At 41.6% G+C, this 19979-nt stretch overlaps 1 protein-coding gene across 15 annotated transcripts in view; it reads left to right on the top strand.

Moving 5' to 3' along the window:
- Positions 1-18606, top strand: part of elavl4 (ELAV like neuron-specific RNA binding protein 4) — a 72382-nt gene extending 53776 nt beyond the window's left edge. For 5 of the 15 annotated variants that reach the window (XM_076726005.1, XM_076726001.1, XM_076726014.1 and 2 more), the window contains 3 exons: positions 8132-8357; positions 13808-13846; positions 16797-18606. In XM_076726005.1, the coding sequence (XP_076582120.1) occupies positions 8132-8357; positions 13808-13846; positions 16797-17124 (593 nt within the window). In that variant the 3' untranslated portion in view covers positions 17125-18606. Of the gene's footprint in view, positions 1-8123; positions 8358-13807; positions 13847-16796 lie in introns of all 15 variants that reach the window. The other 10 variants (XM_076726004.1, XM_076726013.1, XM_076726000.1 and 7 more) reach the window with 3 other exon arrangements.
- Positions 18607-19979: the final 1373 nt, after the last annotated feature.

Below are 19979 nucleotides of genomic sequence, written 5' to 3'. Positions count from 1 at the left end.
GAAGAGCGATGCACAGACTGAAATACAGAGAAACAGCAATGGTACATAAAGTTGTTGAAGGAGCGGATGTTCTCCAGTGACCACTGGCAGATGGGCTGATGATCCCCAGCTCCTGCTCTTCTAAATTGGGAACATGAAGTCTGTTCTCTAAATGACCTCATCAACAAGATGCACCCTGCAGTCACTCTTCTGTTCATAAAGACAGGAAGAAACTTTAAAAACATCACTGTTAGCATCATTCACAGTCAGAGGCAGCTCAAACAAAATCCACTAAAACTGGCAAATTGCCCCAGAGACTCAGAGAGCGAACGCAACATCAACTTGACAAGGATATCTCTCCATCTCTTCCTCTGTCCCCTCGCCCTACTCTCTCTCTTCCTCTGCCCATCGATTCCTTCTGAATGGATAAGCATATTTAGTCTCTTTAGTGGTGCAAATAGTGCAGGACGGATTCCCCCTCCTTTCTTTCTTTCTAACCTTCAGGGAAGACAGCCAGGCCGTGATCTTGTGCTCTGGCGGCTGGTTTAGACTCGCCTCAATTTGAAACAGATATTATATCAGAGACAGCTTCGGATCAATAGTTGGCTATTCCTAGTTCTCCATCCCGGACCTGCGAGCAGAGGTCAATGCTTACCTGATCAATGACTGCAAATACAATCGATCCACATACTCGGCTTCTACAAACGCTGGCTCTGATGTGAAACTAAATTGCTGCTCAGTGTGTGTGTAAGGATTGGCTGTAAAAAGACTGATGCCGACTTCCCTTCATGTGGGATGGAAGGTAGCGATGGGAAAGATTCCCATGGTAACAAGTTGCAGGTATTCAAGGTATCATACGCCTCAAGAAGGTGATTGCCGGTATTACTACTAACAGGTTTGTTTTGCCCACTGAATGAATAGTTAGCTGGCATTGAGCTATAGTTGTTTGATAGGGAAGTTGTTCCTGATCAAAATAGCATTACATGAAGGATGAGTTGCCTTGAGCTCTTGCTGATGTGAGGCATCCATGTTTGAAAGATTTTCAGACGCTCTGGTATTATTTACTGCCAAGCTGGATTCTGTATATTGGAACTTTCACAAAAAAATCTGTCTCCTGCTCCTCCAAGACAAAAAAAAAAACATTACATTGTCTGAGAAGTTCAATGCACAAAACGTGCTGCCTCAAAGACATGCTGCCAGAAGGACATGATGTGCCTTTTAAAGTTGAATTTTTCTTCATGAAGGTATTGACAGTCCAGTCATGTCGTGTTTGGTACGCGCTGTACGTTTTCATTTGCACTCACACCCGGGCCACATCGCCTACCTGAGCATCACATGTGCTCGGTGGAAGCTCTTGCTTTTCATTTCGGCGTCCGTGTTAACGGGTTAGAGCAGGCACACAGCCCACGTATGCAGTGCGGCTCAGGTGTGGCTGCAGCAGGGCTTCATCTACAGATTCGGCATGTTGTCTGTTTTTACTGCGTGAAGCACTCTGTTCCCAGGAAGCACAGACGAAGTGAAAATGATCTGTTGATAGTCAGACTGACATCATACCAGCAACGTAACACCTTTCACTACAGTTTCAACGTCTGCATCTGTAGAATGTAACAGACATTAAAAAAAACTCAACACTTCCTGTATCCATTTTAACTTTAAAAGCCCTCTGGCATTTCGACGGCCAGAATCCCTCCATTAAGTCTTCATTATTGATGACCATTAAAACAAGCACACTCAGCATAAAAAGGTATGACTGGCAGTAGCAGCAGTGTTGTCTGTGAGCTGCAGCAGTTCAGCGAGGTATCTGGCACGCACAGGTAGGCGGTGTGGCATCAGTTATAAACACAGAAACTGTTGTGTGCAGTTACTGACTCTCTTGGAGGCTATAAAATTTTGATTATGTTTACATGCAACAATAATGGCGCCGCTGCCAAAATTGTCTGAAGATTACTTGCTTCGTGACTCAACTCCATAAAATGTAACCAAAGCTATTTTAGTTATAACTGAAGCAGGCCTTTTGCCAACTTACTTGGAAAGAAAGCCAGGCAGCACACAGCTATTGCCCCTTGTAATTTGGTATTTTTAGATGAGGAGAGCAGGAGAGACACGAACAGATTGGAGAGAGTCAAAAGTGTCTCCAGGAAGTCATAACTAACCAGTTTCATGTGCTTATGATGTGTAGACAATTGTGACAGTATTCTGCCGCCTGGTGTTGGTTGCGTATGATTTATTCAAGATACACAGCATGCATTATCGTACATAATAAGACTGCACTGGGTGGGGCTTTTTTGAAGTTAGAAGCAGCAGATTGGACATCCGTATTTCACTCTAAAAGCAATGTTGGTAACTGATAGTGGTAAAGGTCATCCAGCAATCGGCAGTACAGACTGCTTTAGTGGCATTCTCTCTATGGTCACATTGAATTTGTATTTTTGTGTTGATTTACAAGTGACTTTTAGTTGCAATATGTTTAATCAAAAGAGTTTACTTGGGTTATTCAGTCTTACTCTATAGCTGCACAGTACTGTGAAACACTGTTTGCTCTTAGCCGTGAAATCACCAAAGTTGGCAACTCAAAAATCATGTTTGTGATGTGACCCACACTTACTCTCAGGGCACGTTAAAAGCAAGTATTCACCAAAATACCAACATCTCGCTGTGCTGCCTCATCTGCATGGACCTCCTGTCTCTTTCTGCCTCTCCTTCCACCTTTGTGCCATACCTGCTGTGCTGGGTACAAAAATACCAAAACAACACGCATTTCAAGGTCAGCAAAATGCCACTACGTAGTCTTTCCAATATCAAGAAAATGGAGCCGGAGAAGTCTCCTCACAAACTGAGATGGCTCTACAGATTGGTCTTTGGTTTCTTGCATTCAGACCACTCATGTTTGCACTATTTTCTCTCAAAGGAATTGCCCTTCCTCCATACAGTTGGTACATTCTCCCCTCTCTTCACTTGAATAATGGATGTTCCCCTTCAGACTGACACCACACTGAATCCCTGTTCTCCGCCTGTTCAGTAGCAGAGAACAGAACGGTCAAGGTAATACGAGCAGAGAGGTGCACCCTCTAGGTGGCATGACTGCACCCTTGACTCGTACTATCATCTCCCATCTCTTGTCCTCCTGTTTTTTCTCCCCCCTCTAATCTTTAGAGTGCGTGCTGTGTCTGCACTAGCCGACACACATGCACACACGGGCACATACAGATATGCACATCGATACATGCACGCACACACATCAGACAGATGGTTGAAGCTCTCCTCTGACAAAGGCTAAAACGCAGGGCACCTCCTCTCTTCAAAGTCTCTTCATCTCTCCTCTCGCTGCTTTTTCAAACGCCATCTGCACTCAGGCACACTAATGTTACTTAAAACAAGGACATTGCAGTTTTTTCTCCCCGTAATTAGAAGACAGCAGGAAGAGGGTTTACTTCTGCCTCAGCCATGTTACAAAGCTTTTGGAAAGGCAAGTCGAATCAGTTGATACAGTTGGCACAATATAGCTCCTCAAAAGATGAAAGAATGGGAGATGGAGCGGCGGAGTACCTGGAAACATTTTAAGATTTTACTTATGCATGCGTGCATCGGTGCAAGTGTCTATCTCGGTGAGTGTATGGGCCTGCTTGCAAGAATACAATGCACGAGATGGATGAAACTGAAAATAAAGTGCGTCTCTTTCATTACCCAGCAGCCAGGTTTCTCACCACTCTCCTCTGGCCCCTCAGAGAAGCAGTCATTTCGCTCTGTCAGTCAGTCAGTGTTTGGGGAAATGATAGTGGGTTTTAGAGAAAGAGCGGCTTTGTTTGGGCAGGAGCAAGCAAGAATAGCACTGTTTCCTTTCATCATCATCCTTTTACTGTCACCTCTAACATTCTCCTCCGTCACCTTCTCTCCTTTTGTCCTTTCCTTCTTCACTCCTCGTTCTCACTCTTTCCCTCTCTCCCTTTCATTCCTGCCTCTCCCGGCCCCTCCCCCAGCACTCGCTCCTCATTCCCCAACCTCTCTCCCTCTGTTTCCCCCCTCCCCAGATTGAGGTAGCATGTTATTAGTAAGGCAGCCAATGTGCCTGTCGGTGTGTGTTAGAGAGAGATAAGCACAGGTAGAGAGTTACATAAGCCTCTGTTGATTACTGTGGAGGAGAAGGAGAGCAGAAAAAGAGAGTGAGAAAAAGAGAGAAAGAGAGAGAGAGAGAGAGACAGATTGCTGTACCTTAGTAAGTACATTGTGCTCTAATGTTGCCTGTATGGCTGGCTGGCTGTTGATAAGTAGCCTAGGCTTCTGGGGCTGGTTGAAAGGACAGTCATTAGGTTGGACTCCCTAGACTGGCAGCTTGCTTCATAGATTGCAAGTTAGGTTTTGTTATAACGTTTGATGGGAGAAAAATAAACTCTTCTCAAGGTTTAACACATTCATATGGCACAACAGTAGTAAAAAAAAATAACGTAGTATGTTGTAGTGTGGATTTAAAACAAGTTCATTCATTTGTTCTGAAAGTAGTTTTTCCAGCTGGTGATATTCTACACTGTTATTATTAATTAAAACCAAAAAATTAAATCACCCTGTTAACAAGTGTTACCCATATTACCAAAGCCTGGCATAGCTTGTTCCTCTGTTTTTAATGGAGAGGTTTATGACCTCCATTGTTGTCCCTCCATTAAAAACACAACAATGAGCCACACTGTTACACTGGGTGCCATTTTCACTTCTTTACAACAAACATGCATACTGTAGTTTATTTTGAGATACACACCCACATATATCATCCTGCTGTTGTAAAAATTACAAAACATGTATCAGTCCACAACTGAAAATAGTCCCCAAGTCTCAAACCCATAGTGTTTGAGTAATGTTTGGTTAAAACTACAGTACCCAGCTGTTTAAGGAAGCTGCTTAACCTTTCAAATTTCATTTTTAAAGATATACACTGTGTCATTAGTAGGAACACATAGGCTTAAGGCTTTGGGTAGGTAGGAAAGTCAGGCAGTATTAAGAGTCTTATTAACATATTGGTTTTGGTCTTTAGAATTAGATGGTACCAACCTTATCCTTCCACAAAGTAGTGCTGGAAAACAGCAAGGAGATTGTGAAGACACAATCCTGCTCTGCCTCCTGAAGCAACAACTTCAGACCACATTAAACACGAATAGTTATGGAGAATTTACGCAAAGCAAAGCACAAAACAAGGAACAAGAAAACAATGGATGGTCAGATCAGATCAGCAGGAAAATCAATGCTGTCTGCTTGTACAGTGTCACAAACCTTGTTCACCAACATCCTCTTCTCTAGCCAAACTGAACGGAGCAAAGGAGTGCTTCTCAGCACAACCTTCAACTGTGACAGAGGGCCTACTCCACTCTTCTGCATCTGAGCCGAAGAGCATCCGTTCTATTTCACAACCTGAACTTGACGGCTTGCTGTTATTCCAAACTTGAATTGTTAGTGAATTGTGTTCCCAGACCGCTGTAATCTGCACTGGATACATGTTAACGCACACACACATACACGTATTGTTAGGTAAAATTATGGGCGATGGGGTCAACTGCCACCTCATCTCTCTCACCTCCTTACAATGCTATTGTATAAACTCAAGGACAAGAGTAGCCGGTGCACACTTAAAGAAAAGTACACACACCGACACATTCAATCTCACATAGACACACACACACACATGAATACACACTCTGAAATTGGTTACAGACGATGGTAAATGATCATGGGCAAATCTACTCCTCTTTTCACACTTCATTCTCAGTAGCACCTCTTCAAGTTATCACTTAAGTATGTGCGTGTGTGAGAGTGTTTGTGCCATGCCTTCATCAGTATGCCATGCGTTTGTCTGAGAGCCCTCCAGCCAGAACCAGCATAGGAGCAGCTCAAGGCCAAACAAGTGTGAGGATTAAAGGACAAATACAGTCCTCTCTTCTCCTCTCTCGTCTCAGTGGAGGAAGTGAATAAGCATTGTTCTCCTCTTCCTTAACTACCACTGAGGTGCCCTTAAGCAAGGCTCTTCGCTTGCCTTACAGCAGTAGACTGTTGTGAAAATGGGCAGACTCCAGTTATCAAGGTAAAGCATTGTGTTTTAATAAAAAGTATTAATGCTTAGTAAATTTGCAAATCTTAAAAACTACAAATGTCCATTAAGAATCACAGCTACTGACTACAGCTCCGAAACAGCTCTCCCCAAAGACACAACGGTGACCCCTGTTTTACCTCACATCCAGCACATGCATGACAATTACAGTAATAAATGAAGAAAACCGCAGGAACAGCAATGGCTGTTGTTTGCCGTGTGTAGATCCCATTAGAATTGTTGTTTTTCTGCTTCTGACAAGCTAATTAAAACGTACAGGTACAGAGTTGGCACAAGAGGAAGTAAGTAAGGGGAAATGGTGAAAGCCTGTCAGGGGAGAGCACGCCAGAAACGTAAAAAATGAGAATAAAACAGAATAATTTACACTCAATAGGAGTTAATGAGATCATCCAAGAGGCGGAAGGGAAATGCTGTAATTCAGGTCTGTGCACAGCAAAGTGTGTGGTCAGTTCAGACCGTAACGCAAGGTTGTTCCTTTGTGTCCGAGAATTCAGAACCCTGTTGGTGACACACCTGACAAAAATTATAGCAATGGTCATAACTTTCAGTTTTAGCAATTTTTGCTGAAATATTACATTTTATAAAAAGACCGATTTAAGCAATTTTCACGCGGCTTTTATGTCCCTCTAAGTAAGTGTAAGAGGTACATTTACAGTGTTTGCACTGGAAATTCAATTTCAAAAATCTGACAGATTTTTGTGTTGTATAGATTTATGTATTCTGTCATTTTTAAATCCATTTTTTTGGAACTAGTATTTTTTAAGTAATACCAATAACACAAACACATGTAAATTCCCACATTTTATATCATTTGACCTGAAATTCTCGTAATTTCATGTCCAATACGAGACTTATAATGAGACAAAAGACATTTCTCATCATTGACTGGCTGTCAAAGAGCAGCTTTTTGTTTTTCAGCTTGGCTGGAAGGTAAATAACCTTGTGCCGCCTGTGTGAGAGAAAAAGAGAACAAAAGGGGGAGTGGTCAAACGGCCAAGGTGCTTCTTGGAATAAGAATTCAGGGGGAGCGAGCACCGTGAGACAAGCCAACAGGAAGTATAAAAAAAAGATGGGGAGAGGGATGGCATGTACAAAAATGTGGAATAACAATAAGGAGGGTTTTTATGTGTGAGAAAGAGACTGCACACAATGATGCTCAAACACAAAATTCCCCTCTTTCTCACTGCCTCTCTTTTATTCAGTCTCAGTCACACAGACATGCCTGTGTGCACACACAGTATTATGTAAATAGTCTCTTCGGCAGAGTGCTGCTGTCACTGAGCGAGCATCCTCTGGGCCATCTAGGCAGCCTCATTAAAACAAGGCACAGCATCCATTAATAGATACCAGTGCACGCATGCACACACACACACACACACACACACACACATATATACAGTTAGTAACGCATACAGAGCATTCACAGACACCAATAAAGGACCTCCTAGGAAGCACATCTCTAAATGTTCCTCTCAGGTGGCAGTCAAAAAATATCTCCAAGGAAACGGCTCAAATGTCACTGAGAACAATACATGAAGAGTGTGTGTATGGTTGACTGTGACTGGAGCCAGCATGAAGGAAGAATGGGCTGTTTTAAATGGACACGGGGCTGATGCTACATTCAGCTCTACATAGTCTATGGCTGGTGTGTGTGTGTGTGTGTACATGTTACTATTACACTACTCATCTCTGTCTGGTGTTCTCCAAACCAGCTGTACATCCTTGTGTTAAATGCAGCACATCTTTATTGCTTCACCTTTTTATGTTTAGTTAGTGTCTTTTTAGCGTTGTAAAACCTACTGTCACTTTAAATTCCTGTACATTAAAATATAGACATTTGTAAATTTTCATGTTTTTTCAAGAGTTGATTTATAGCCAAAGCAGTGTCTGATTTTCCTTCCACGAGCAAAAATATAAAGACTACTTGTTTAATGACGTCGGAGTGGGAAAACACAAACCTTAGCCAAACACATAGTACAGATACATTGATTGAAGCTGTTGTGTCTAAACCTTGTAAAGTAAAAGGGGCCTGTGTTTGTTTGTGATCTGCTGGCCCCGCAGGTGGTTCCCGAGGTGTGGGCTTCATCCGCTTTGATAAGAGGATAGAGGCTGAGGAGGCCATCAAGGGCCTGAATGGACAGAAGCCATCAGGTGCCGCCGAGCCCATCACGGTCAAGTTCGCCAACAACCCCAGCCAGAAGACCAGCCAAGCCCTTCTGTCACAACTCTACCAGTCCCCCAACCGCCGATACCCAGGCCCCCTCCACCACCAGGCTCAGAGGTTCAGGTGAGTGCTGGGGCAGGGCATAGAGACGAAGTGTGGCAAAGAGACAGGATTGGGTGGGAAAGGGTTCAGGTAGTGTTGCCACAGCACGGACTGATACTGAGTACGTGATTTTAAAGTTAATGCAGCATTTCCCAACCTTGGGAGCTGACCCAGTCTAAGGTCCTCTCACGTTAATTTGGTGACCCCAGCAACATTCCTAAATAAAGTGACTGTTCGACAACCAATAAGAGCAGCTTAAAATTTGTCACAGAGATGCAAAGTTGGAGGAGTTACCGGAAGTAAAACTCTCACTGATTTTCTCCATCTTCCTGGAATTGCATAAAAACGTAAGACGAGAGGTAATTATGACTCCTGAGGTGCAGTTTGGTAAGAAACATTCACAGAGCTTAAAATGTGTTCTGTGTGTGTCAGTAAAAACAAATGGTGGCTAAAGATTGAGCTGTTGATGGTACAATCTGCAGTTTAAGTGCCTTTTGAAATCTTGGTACATTTTTGGATGAGTTGTAATTATTTGTCAGCTGTGACACCGTCTTGTTCACAACTCCATACCAACGGTGGCAGAAACTCATGGGCACTGTACAGTTTGTACAGCCATAAGCCAAGTGACAAAAAAGAATGATTTCTCAGAATCAAAGTTAAAACACTTAAAACTGATGGCCATGACATTGTGACATTACCCGGGAGCCTTTTAATGAGAATTCAGAGTGGGATTTATACTTCCCAGACCCAGCGGCTCCTCCTGCTTCCCAGCTCCATTCCAGAGACATTATGATGTAACAAAATGAAACACAAAGTGCCCTAGACATAAAAAAGTTAAATAAGAATGGGGTCACTGTGGCCATCTGCTCAAAAGGTTGGGAATATCCAGGTTAATGTGCTCAAGTTAAGAATCATGGAAAGCAAGTTATATGTATTTATGAGCACACTGCACGAACAGCCGAAGTTTGCACACCGTATCATGAATTCTGAGACCTGTCGTCTGATGTGGTACGATTGCTAGTGTGATTAACATTTGAAAAATGAAAAACGTCTGCACTACCAGTGCGTTTGGTATCATAAAATGACAAACAGGATTGCTATTTCACATGTGGATATGAGAGATTTAATGTCATCAGTCTCAAACTCGATAGCAATTATTCTTGGTTTATGTAACCATAAATGCATTTAATCAAGGAAGCACGTCTGTTCTAAACAACAGGCCTGATTTGGAAAACACTTGCACCAAATGCAATTTACACTGTTCGAACAGGGGATGTAACACCTACTCAATGAGAAAATGAGTCATAGCCACGTCTGTGTATCAACAATGATGCAACTTTTCTCCTCTGAACATTTATTCCAGCGAATACGTCCCCCTTTTGAACAACAGATGTGAGCTCTGCACCTGGTGCAGGTGTCAATAAAACAGGCCCTGTGAGTGCTCTGTGTGGGTCCACCCAGATCAGAGAGGAACTGTTCATAAGAGACTGTGGGGTTCTGTCGTTCACAACTACGTATTTCCCCTCATTTCATCATGCTGCCATCGAGCCAATACTCCCAGAATATTCCCTGTGAGGCCTGGGCAAAAACATGCATTTGGATATAAATATTATAAATGCTTATCAAACAAAAGAGATGCTCTTCATTGTCTTTCTGACTCTAAAGTCCCAGTTCTGCACTACATGCTCATATTGATGCAATGAACCATAATATTGTGGTATATTTTTGTAGTTTGACTCACTTTAAAAACATTACCAATATACAATAATTCATTTTCTGGACTTCTAAGACATTAAATACTGTATAAATCCCTGCATTAGAAACTAAAATTAATTCAAGGATTTGGTTTTAACCTTATTTCAGCTTAATTAAATTGATTTGAAGCATTTCACACTGTCTTGAGCCATCTCAAAAAAAAAAAAAAAGTTTTTGCCCAGGTCAGTAATCTACACAGTAAGTGGAGATTACTGACATCTAACATCATATACAGTACATGGCTGACATACTGTATATATGGCATCCTTCCTGCTCATTTCTTGTCACTCACTAATGACACAAACAATCCTGTTCCAAGTTAAATGTTATATACGACACCTACAGATGGTTAGGCCTTACTCCTCGAGCTGACCTCAAATACAAAAAACAAGACAGAAACATTTGATCGCGTGATATTACGCTCCATCATCCGATCCAACAAGAACATTTCAGAATTGGAGACAGAATATGTGCTTATACAATTTCCCCTCTCTTTCAATAACACTAAGCCGGTCTTGCTGTTTACTCTCCATCAAAGTCAGAGCTTGGAAGGTATTTTTCTTCTGGAGCGGCTTCCCTGGTGTGACACCTGAGCGATGTAGCGTGGCTGTGTGTCTGTGATACGCCAAGCCAATTTACAGGCTCCGCAGGAGCGCTGTCGCTTCTCATCACAACTCACAACCACAGGACACTTCCTCACTGTGTCCCCGTGCTCCTGCTCCCTGCTCCCGAGCCCTCCACTAAAACCTCAACACTGTGGAAGTTAGAAATGTGCTCGATGTGCACAGTTTCCCCCCCTTTTTTTTAACTCACTCTTTAAAGGACAAGAGTGCAAACAGCCATTTTTTTCCTGATACAACACAGTACTCAAACCTGATCTATTGTGTGTCCTTGTACTGCAATTCTCTCTTTAAATTTAAAGTTAAGACGCGAAATATTAGTGTGTCGCAAAGTTTAAAATGTATTTGATGAACTGAAAATAATTAAGCAAATGTACAACATCTGGAACAAAATGAATTAGAGTTGAAAATCAAATCCGTTCTTGTAAAATCGATATTCCTGCTTGTTTTAAATACTTATCAAGTTTGTGCTGCTTCTTATAGGTAAGACCCAAGTAAAAAAAAAAAAAAAAACAGCAGAGCAGAATACATGACAATCCTACTGCAGTTATAATTACATCTATCCTGTGTGACCAAATCACATGGGCCTGCTGTAACAGAAGTTAATGTATAATGTGCTTGTATGGTCCCTCTCCAAGACAGCAAGCATAATCGACTCAAGCACAATGCACCGAGCCCGAGATCCCGGCTCGTTTCCGATCCTCTGTCATTAACTAATGGTACTAATTAGCAAATTAGCCTTATTATATCCAGGGCAGGAGCCAATTTTAATTGAAAAGATTTTTTGTTTCAGAAAAGACAATAACGCCCATTCCTCCATTAACATGCATTGAGAGAAAGCACAAAAGCCCTATTGTTTACATCGAGCTTGGAGAGGCAGTGTGAAAAGCTGACAGAGTGTTTGCGTGGTGAGCATGCATCAGTGTGCATTCGTACATGTGTGAGAGACAGAGGTACTGAAAGAGAGAGAGAAAGAGTGTTAGCAGCAGGTTGTTTTGTTGTGGCCCAACGGCCCGACGGCCAGCAGATGTCTTCGTGCTCCCGGGCCTGGAGCGCCTCTCCTCTGAGCATCCTCTCCAATTGACTCATTTACCTACAAAGCAGCCTGCTTGTTCCCTTCCCACATAATGGGCCAATTACTGCTTTAATGATTCCTTATATCCTTTTTCCCACTTTTTTCCTTTGTTTTAGGGCTGCTTTTGTACTTCTTGGTAACGTTAAGAGAGAAAAGTGCTACAATCCAGACATGCTTTGAACCCAGATAATAAGTAGACCTACAATTACTCAAGAAATTTCTGTTATGTAAAATTAACTCAACTGACTTAAACTTGTGGTTTCAATGGGAGCACTTATGACAATATGGCTTCATTTGCATGTTTTAAACATTTGAATGCATCTTAAACATTTGAAAACATTAATGTGAGTGACTTGTTAGCCAGCATTAAAACGATGTTTAAAAACACCAGTTATCACAGTGCACTTCCGTCCTGATCCTCAGGACCCACAGTTCTGCAGGATTTATAAGGTACTTAACGACAATTACCTGGCATCCCGGTGTTAAATTGTCCCTGATTAGAAGACTGCTGATCTGTAATCTCTAACATGCAATGTAAATTAAATTAAAAATGATCAATAGAAATTGTATTATGATTATTATTGTTATACAAGTTATTTATTACAAGCCTTCAAAACCTAATTGCTTTCTTAATTGCAATCAAATACAGTGAAGTTGTGTATATATCAAGTCAGAAACTAATGCTGCTTTTAAACGGTGTAACTGTACAATGGTCGTATTGCAAAAAAGCAAATGCTTGTTGACTGAAAGGGACAAGGAGAAACAACCCTGACAGTCGAGTCAAAGTCAGAGAGTTTGTAGTGTTTTCAAGAGGAACGAGGCGTCGCTGGCCAGCTGTTGCTCAATAAGCCGTGGCCCCTGTCCATTAGGCCAGAGGAGTTAATAAGACATGAGACAGGCCAGACCCAAGTGAGGAATGAAGGTCATTGAGTCACCAAGCAGACTGCATCTATCCAAGAGGGCCAACATTTCATACGGCCCACAGGTTTCTGAAGCCTGGTGCACACACATACACACACACACAAAGCCTTACTGGGTTCTTAAACCACACACACTCGTCCACACAAACTGTAGTTTACCCTGGCTGACTGCAATGGCTGTAGCTCACAGGGCTGAACTTATTATGAATCCAGAACATTTCCCAAAAACTAACCCTTTTAGACAGAGGACACCCTCTGACTAAACACTCAGCCATTCCACCTGACCTGTTAGCACTTAACAGGTTGACCCCGACCACAAAGACAGACATTCACAATTTCATGGCTAGTTTAATGTTGAGTTGTGTTCTTTTTGTTGGTCCACCTCATAGAAAATATACTAATCATCATCACCTCTCTCGCTCACCATTTTTCAAATGCCAAACCATTACACTGACAGAACTCTGGATCATTTTTCCTGTCATCTCAGGTGTTCTCTCAATTGAGTTAACACAAACTAAAGAGCAAAGTTTTGAAAAGAAACTTAGATTATTAACCTCCATCTTCTGATGAACCATCAATATGGCGGCATGAATTGTATGGATACCCACATGCAATTTCCTGCACGTAAAATAAGCCGATGATTTGCCATTGCGTAGCACTGTGGCTAGCCTAGCATCCTAGTATAGCCGAGTGCCAAGCTATGCTCCCACCTTGCCACCATTACTGCTCTGTATGCAACTGTAATACTGAACTGTGACCTGGAGTCTTGTCTAACAATGAAACGGCCGCACCTTCAGTAATGTCAATGAGCCTGCAACGCTCTGCTCAGGCATCAGTTAGTGCAGGGCTGCGCTGAAGATGATCAAGTAGCGCAGTGGCCGACCGGGCAAGTGCCGACCATACTGATGGTACTGTAGCTTCATTAACTGATGATAGCATCTTCTGGTGGGGCTCCTCAGTGTAATGGGCCAACTATAGATGGGTTTGTTTGTTCTTGAGTGAGGAGGACCATGCAGTTCCTACAGGGACTTAACATTAGTTCCATTGAGTGAGTCGACCATCTGCCCACCATTAACCCCAGAACCCTCCTTCTCTTTACAGGCTGGACAATTTGCTTAATATGGCCTATGGCGTAAAGAGGTAATTAAAAACTTCACCCAATGCCAGATGTCCATGTTGACTCAATGATTTTTCAATATCCTTTTTTCTGTTTTTTTTTTTTTTTTTTTAGTTTATGTTTCCTTGTATTTTTGCAGTCACTTTGCGTTTGACAATTCGTTCAAGGTCAGCTGCATTTTTTGTTCTTTGATTTGTTTGTTTGTTTTTCCTCGTAAGCTTGAGTTGGTTTTAAAACCCTACCAACCAGTTAAGGTGTTGAAAAAAAAAAGAAAACAATCAATCAGTCTTTGTTTTCAGTGGTGATGAATTTGCTTTGTTTTGAGTATGACAAGTGCTAGTGTTGTTTGGATTGCTTTGGGTTGTTTCTGTGTACTGAATGGATTTTGTTCTCTGGTGTAAACTCTAATTTCTAGGTGTGTTTTTTTCTACCGGATTCAGGTTCTCCTGCCTTGTCATTCTACAGCTGTAACTTGGGAACAATCTCTCTTTGGGAGCAATTTTCGAATCTGTCACTCTGATTTGTTAACTACAATATTAGAATTAAACCTCTCCACACCCACAATCAAGCACATACACAATCTTTTATGGGATAAAATACTGTATATATTGCCTTAATTTCTTGGCAGTTATAGCTAAGATTAGGTGGTGTTCAGCACGGATGAGGCTGGAAGAACCTGGATCCCTGCTGGAAACAGGAGATGCTGTTTCACTGCAGACAGCTCCAACTTTGCTCGGCACTGCTCTGCTCGAATTCCTTCCTTTCGCCTCCATGTTTCATTTTGCTTTCTTGCTACCATAGGTGTTACATAACCCAGAGCAGCAGCCACTGTGGTAATAGATGTTCTATTTGCTGACGGTGGCATCTTGCATGTTGCAAGCACAGGGGACACCATCTGAAGTCAGCTTAGCAACTCAAACAGAGATGAAGTTTTAGGTGGAGAGAAATGTTCCCTTAGAAAGTTCCCTCTCATGCCAAATAAGCACTGTGCCCTCATTCTGAGCCTGTACATAATTTTCTGAAGGTGAAAATAGTGTCTGATTCAGCCGTCCTGATTACCTAGCATGTCATAAAGTATCAAGTTAGAAGTGCTTTTCAGTGATCTGAGGTTATTATTTGAAAGGAAACAGGAGAAAGGTGTTGAGAGCCGGAGATGGTTGCCTTTAGAAAGGACAGAATAGATATCTGGTCAGCTACACTGTTGCTATGCAACCCCTGGTCTTGTCCGTAACATTGGTTAGTGTTTGGTCCCGCTATGATGGGTACGCTCGCATGCACGTTTACACACACGCACATACAGGCACACTCGTCTCCACATCCTCGCTGTGGCAATGTTAGCTAGCCTCCAAAACGGTCACACTCTCACAAACCTCCACACACACTTCTTTTGCATACAAATCACCATCAATTTTTTCTTCCCCAAGCCTAGCAGGAGAGGCCTGAAGGCAGCCCAGCATGTCAGGCATGGGCTCGACGTGATGAGGCCCGTTAAGATTCCACCTGCTTGATGCTGAAGAAAATATTATCGCCTTAACAAGACATTGAAACCATGTAGAGATATGAGACAAAGGATTTGGAGCCTATTATAATACAGTTTGCTGCTGCAGGAACCCCGTGGTGACTATGAAAATTCCCTCCAATCTCAGTCATATAGATTTATAACACTATAATTTCAGTGTATTGTCTTAATCGTGTGTGTATCTTATACTACTACAGCACGTTGAATCAAAAAATGTCTAATCAGTGCAGAGAGCCCTCGCCATCAAAGAGTAACCCCCCTGGGCTGTTGTATTAGCGTTCACAGCAACCACAATGGCCAGAAGCAAACTCTGCATGACCAAAGTCATGCAGGAAGGTCGTAGTGATTGCCGGCCATATATAGTCGCCAGAGAGAGAGGGGAGGGGGCTCCGAGCAGCAAGCAGCGCTATCGATCAGTGCCACAAGCTCTGGAATAGAACAGAACATAACACCCTGCAGACTGCGGGAGGAGTGGGAGGAATACACTTTGTACCTTAATGCCACTGGGCTGTAAAGTGCTTCCATTTTCCATTTAGTTTGCTCCCTCTTCCCTCCCTCCCTTTCCTTAAGAAAGCAGCCCTCTCTGAGACAGCTGCAGCAAAGCGGAAATCTCAATTAAAGCACACCCAATAATGCCTATAGTCGTTTCTTGGAGAGAGGTGGCATAAGAAATGAACCTTTTTATCTCATTTACCTTTTATTTAAAAGTGGGGATTTTTTTCTCCTTTCCCTTTCCTTTGAGCGGAAAGGCAATTAAGTGAAGTCAACTGAGGATTCAAATCTCTTGCATCGCAAGAAAAAGGGGAAGATTATGAGGCGAATGAGAACAGATTTAGCAGGCTGGTGCATGATCTTTGATGGATTTCTAGCAATGGTTTAATTCAACAACTTCCTGCAATTTAGCTCCTAAAGGAGCCACTCAAGGACACAAAGAGAGAACCTTCGCCTGCATCTCCTTCAGCAGAATATAGCCCAGCATGCAGCACTGTCGTCATTCCTCAAGGGAGGCCTTTCAAAATCGAGGAGCTCAGGGAGAATGTAGTAGTAGCTATGCTGCCACGCATTACAAAATCATGCATTTAGACATAAACATACATGGAACATACAATAAACATCCATATCATCGTAATTCATCTGAATTTGTGTATTTGGCTAGGGGATCAGATTAGTTTTTATGCTTTTTACTTAATATTGCCGCAGACAGTAGCGTATCGAGCAGGTGAGCGTCACGGCGAGCTTTTAGATTTGGACGGAGGATTCTATTTCAAAATTTGGCTCTCAAGAGACAAGATGGAGATAGGTTTTTCACCGGTTTCTGGCATTTTCATGTACAGTAGATGCAGACAGTGAGTCTCCCTGTATGCCTAGACCTGCTGATCTAAAACTTGCTCTTCTCTCTCTCTCCTTCTTTCTGCTCTCCCTCCATTTTTTCCCCGCTGTGCCTCTCCTCTCAGGTTCTCCCCCATCACCATTGACAGCATGACCAGCCTGGTCGGCATGAACATCCCTGGGCACACAGGCACTGGCTGGTGCATCTTCGTGTACAACCTGTCCCCAGATTCGGATGAGAGTGTGCTCTGGCAGCTGTTCGGGCCCTTTGGTGCAGTCAACAATGTGAAGGTGATCCGTGACTTCAACACCAACAAGTGCAAAGGCTTCGGCTTCGTCACCATGACGAATTACGACGAGGCGGCCATGGCCATCGCCAGTCTCAACGGCTACAGGTTGGGCGACCGCGTCTTGCAAGTCTCCTTCAAGACTAACAAGACACACAAGTCCTGAACTTTAACAGATAGAAGCAGTTGCCCCGCGACTTTGTCTGCTCCAAAATTGCCCCCAACCCCCCCTTTCCACCTCCACCCGTCCCTTAGCCCCTTCAGTCACTACCACTACCACCCTACTACAGCCATCCAACGCAGCAAACTCAAACTCCAACTGGAACACAAAGCAACCGATAAACCATCAAACAAATTGAACTAGAAATGGCTTATATTATAACTTTGGACCTATAAGCCAATGTTGCCTAAGTATTACAAAAATGAAATGATGAAAATGTTCATGAGTTTTCGGAAGCTCCTGTGATAACGCAGGCTTCTCTTTGTTGTATATTCTTTCGGTTTGTTGTGGTTGTTAAAATGATTTTTCTCTTCTGTGTAAACAGTAGCAAATCCCTGTATCCCCTTATTTCAGAGAAGAGAATGTCCTTTTTAGATTGAAACCTTTTCTCTGTCTTGATTCAGGATTTGTTTTTCTTTTGTAAATCCGGATCCACTGTCGTTAGTATTATATACCTCCCTGTCGGTGAAAGGGAGGGGGCTCTTTTTTAAATTGGTGAACCATTCATTCATTTTTAGTGTGTATTAAAAACTTCCCCTTATCGATTATAGATGGGATTCCACGATCCCAGTAACTCTGATGTAGAAAAAAAAAAAAAGAATTTCTAACATTGTTTTTGTTTTGTATCGCAAACAAAACATAATGTCTTTCCTCACAGGGGTTCAGGGAGATGGGGCGAGGGAGGGGATGGGTTAGCTTTCCTGATGACACGTTCAGTAATTTAAGAAAAAAAAAAAATAACACTGTTGCCAAAGAGAAGATCTCTTTGCTTGGAAAAAAATGCGTTTAGAAAAAGATAAAAATAAAGAGAAAGAAGATCTATTTTTATAAATGATAATTAAAATAATAATTATTGAAGAATTTTTACAAGAATCTGGATTTGAAAAAAGAGAAAAATATTTTGACTGGCTAATTAGGGGGGGCCGGGGCGGGAGGGAGGGGGCACCACCTTGTCTTGTCGTTCTGCCGTGGTACTTTATAGGATCAAAGGTTGTTTGTTTTTTGGGGAATCCAAGTTGGCAGTGATTTTGTAGATGGAAGGTTTTGTGAAAAGGGATGCAAACTGAGGCAGGTGATTTTGGTAATTTTTCACATATGTACTAGTGCGTAATTATTCAACAGCGATACCCAAAAGGGAAGGGAGAGGGGTCTTTCCAAGGCCTAACCATCCTTATAGTCCAGAGCCCAAAGCAAGAAGACCCTTTGTCCACTTGTTTTCCTGTTTTCGTCATCAGTCAATATGGGATATCAGTAAATAGATATATACACATCTATCCATTTAGAGAACATACTATACATTATCTATATCATTTTCTTCGCTCTGCGTTTGTGAACTTACATTTGAAAAGAATTTCCTTTTAGCGATCAACAGTAGGTGCTATACTACATTATTCACATATCTTAAATATCCAAGTTTGTTGTTCTGTGTTGTTTAAAGAAAAAAAAAAATACTTCGATGTTGGCATTGACTTGAGCTGCTGTTCTTTGTTTAATATTTGTTTATTGTTGGCCCAAAAAATCTGGTGAGACTATTTCTTTGCTGAATAACCAGATAAACGAATTTGGGCCTTGTAAGAATCACTGAACAAATTTTCATTTTGTATTTTCTTTTATGTTATTTTATTTTTCGTTTGGCTTGCTGACTTTTAGGTTACTTGCTGAGCGTGAAACGTTTGTCAAAACTAAATGATGATTAGCTAGTTCCGTTAGTCTAGATATTTGTTTCCTTAAAAAGGATCTATGACAACTGTGTCTTTATTTGCTGTGTACAAATAGATGATATATATATACATATATAGTCTACATTTGTTTTACAATATCTACTGTACTATATGAGTTGTCACTGTTCTTTTGTTTGAGCTTGTCTTTTTCATATGACAACTTATTATGAAGTGGTGGTTCAGTTACTTAGAAAAACTTGTGAGGAAACTGTTCAATTGTTGTCATGTTGCTTGTGGAGAAAAAAAAAAGATTTGGATTAACTTTCAGTTAGCTACCGCGGCAAAAGAAACCGAACAAAAGCTTAGAATATAACTGTATTTGTTTAGCAGTTTATTTACTTATCTATTTTTTAAACTATTTATTTTTCTATTTATTTCTATTTATTATATATTTATTAATTGATTAATTTATCTGTGTATTTATGTATTTATTTGTTTCATTGTCTGTGTATTTGCGTGATTCTGGTACAGGGAGGGGGCGTTTCTGAGCAAAAGGGAACAAAGCGACTAGTGGAGAGGCTCTTCCAGTAGTCCACTGCACTGAGAGAACTTTTAGTACGTTTGTGCTTTGTACCAATATATCAAAATTACAATATAAAAAAATCTAAAAGTCAAGAAAACTGAAAAAAATGTCTGGAGGGTTGGGGGACGCTCTTCCCTTATTACTAGAAACAGTTACTCGCTATGCATAACCTAGTTAATAGTTAAATTTGCTATTGCTTTTTTCTTGTCTTGTTAAAATGAAATCTTTAGATCTTTTTCAATAAAGTTTAGTCTTAATAGAATGTTATAAACAGTCGTTCTGGTTCAATATAACCTGTGATAAGTTTGTGTAGTTCTAAAAAGCCACTCCGTCCACACCCTCCCTCCACTTACTACCGCTTTGTGATGAAACCTTATGCAAAAATGTGGGTCTGAAAGCATAGTTTTCAGTTTTCAGTAAAACATTTTATATAACATTCAGCTCTTGGAGGCTTGGGCAGACAAATTTTAAAAGGAGCAAATGCCCATTGTTGTTTGAGGGTCATTCATTGCACTGGACTAAATCGGTCGAAATCACTTAAGAGTCAAAACTTATTT

This window comes from Chaetodon auriga, chromosome 3 (genome assembly GCF_051107435.1).
Source record: "Chaetodon auriga isolate fChaAug3 chromosome 3, fChaAug3.hap1, whole genome shotgun sequence".
In the NCBI taxonomy this organism is placed as follows: Eukaryota; Metazoa; Chordata; class Actinopteri; order Chaetodontiformes; family Chaetodontidae; genus Chaetodon; species Chaetodon auriga.
Note: the sequence above shows the minus strand (reverse complement) of the source record. Positions and strands in the feature narration are given on the sequence as shown.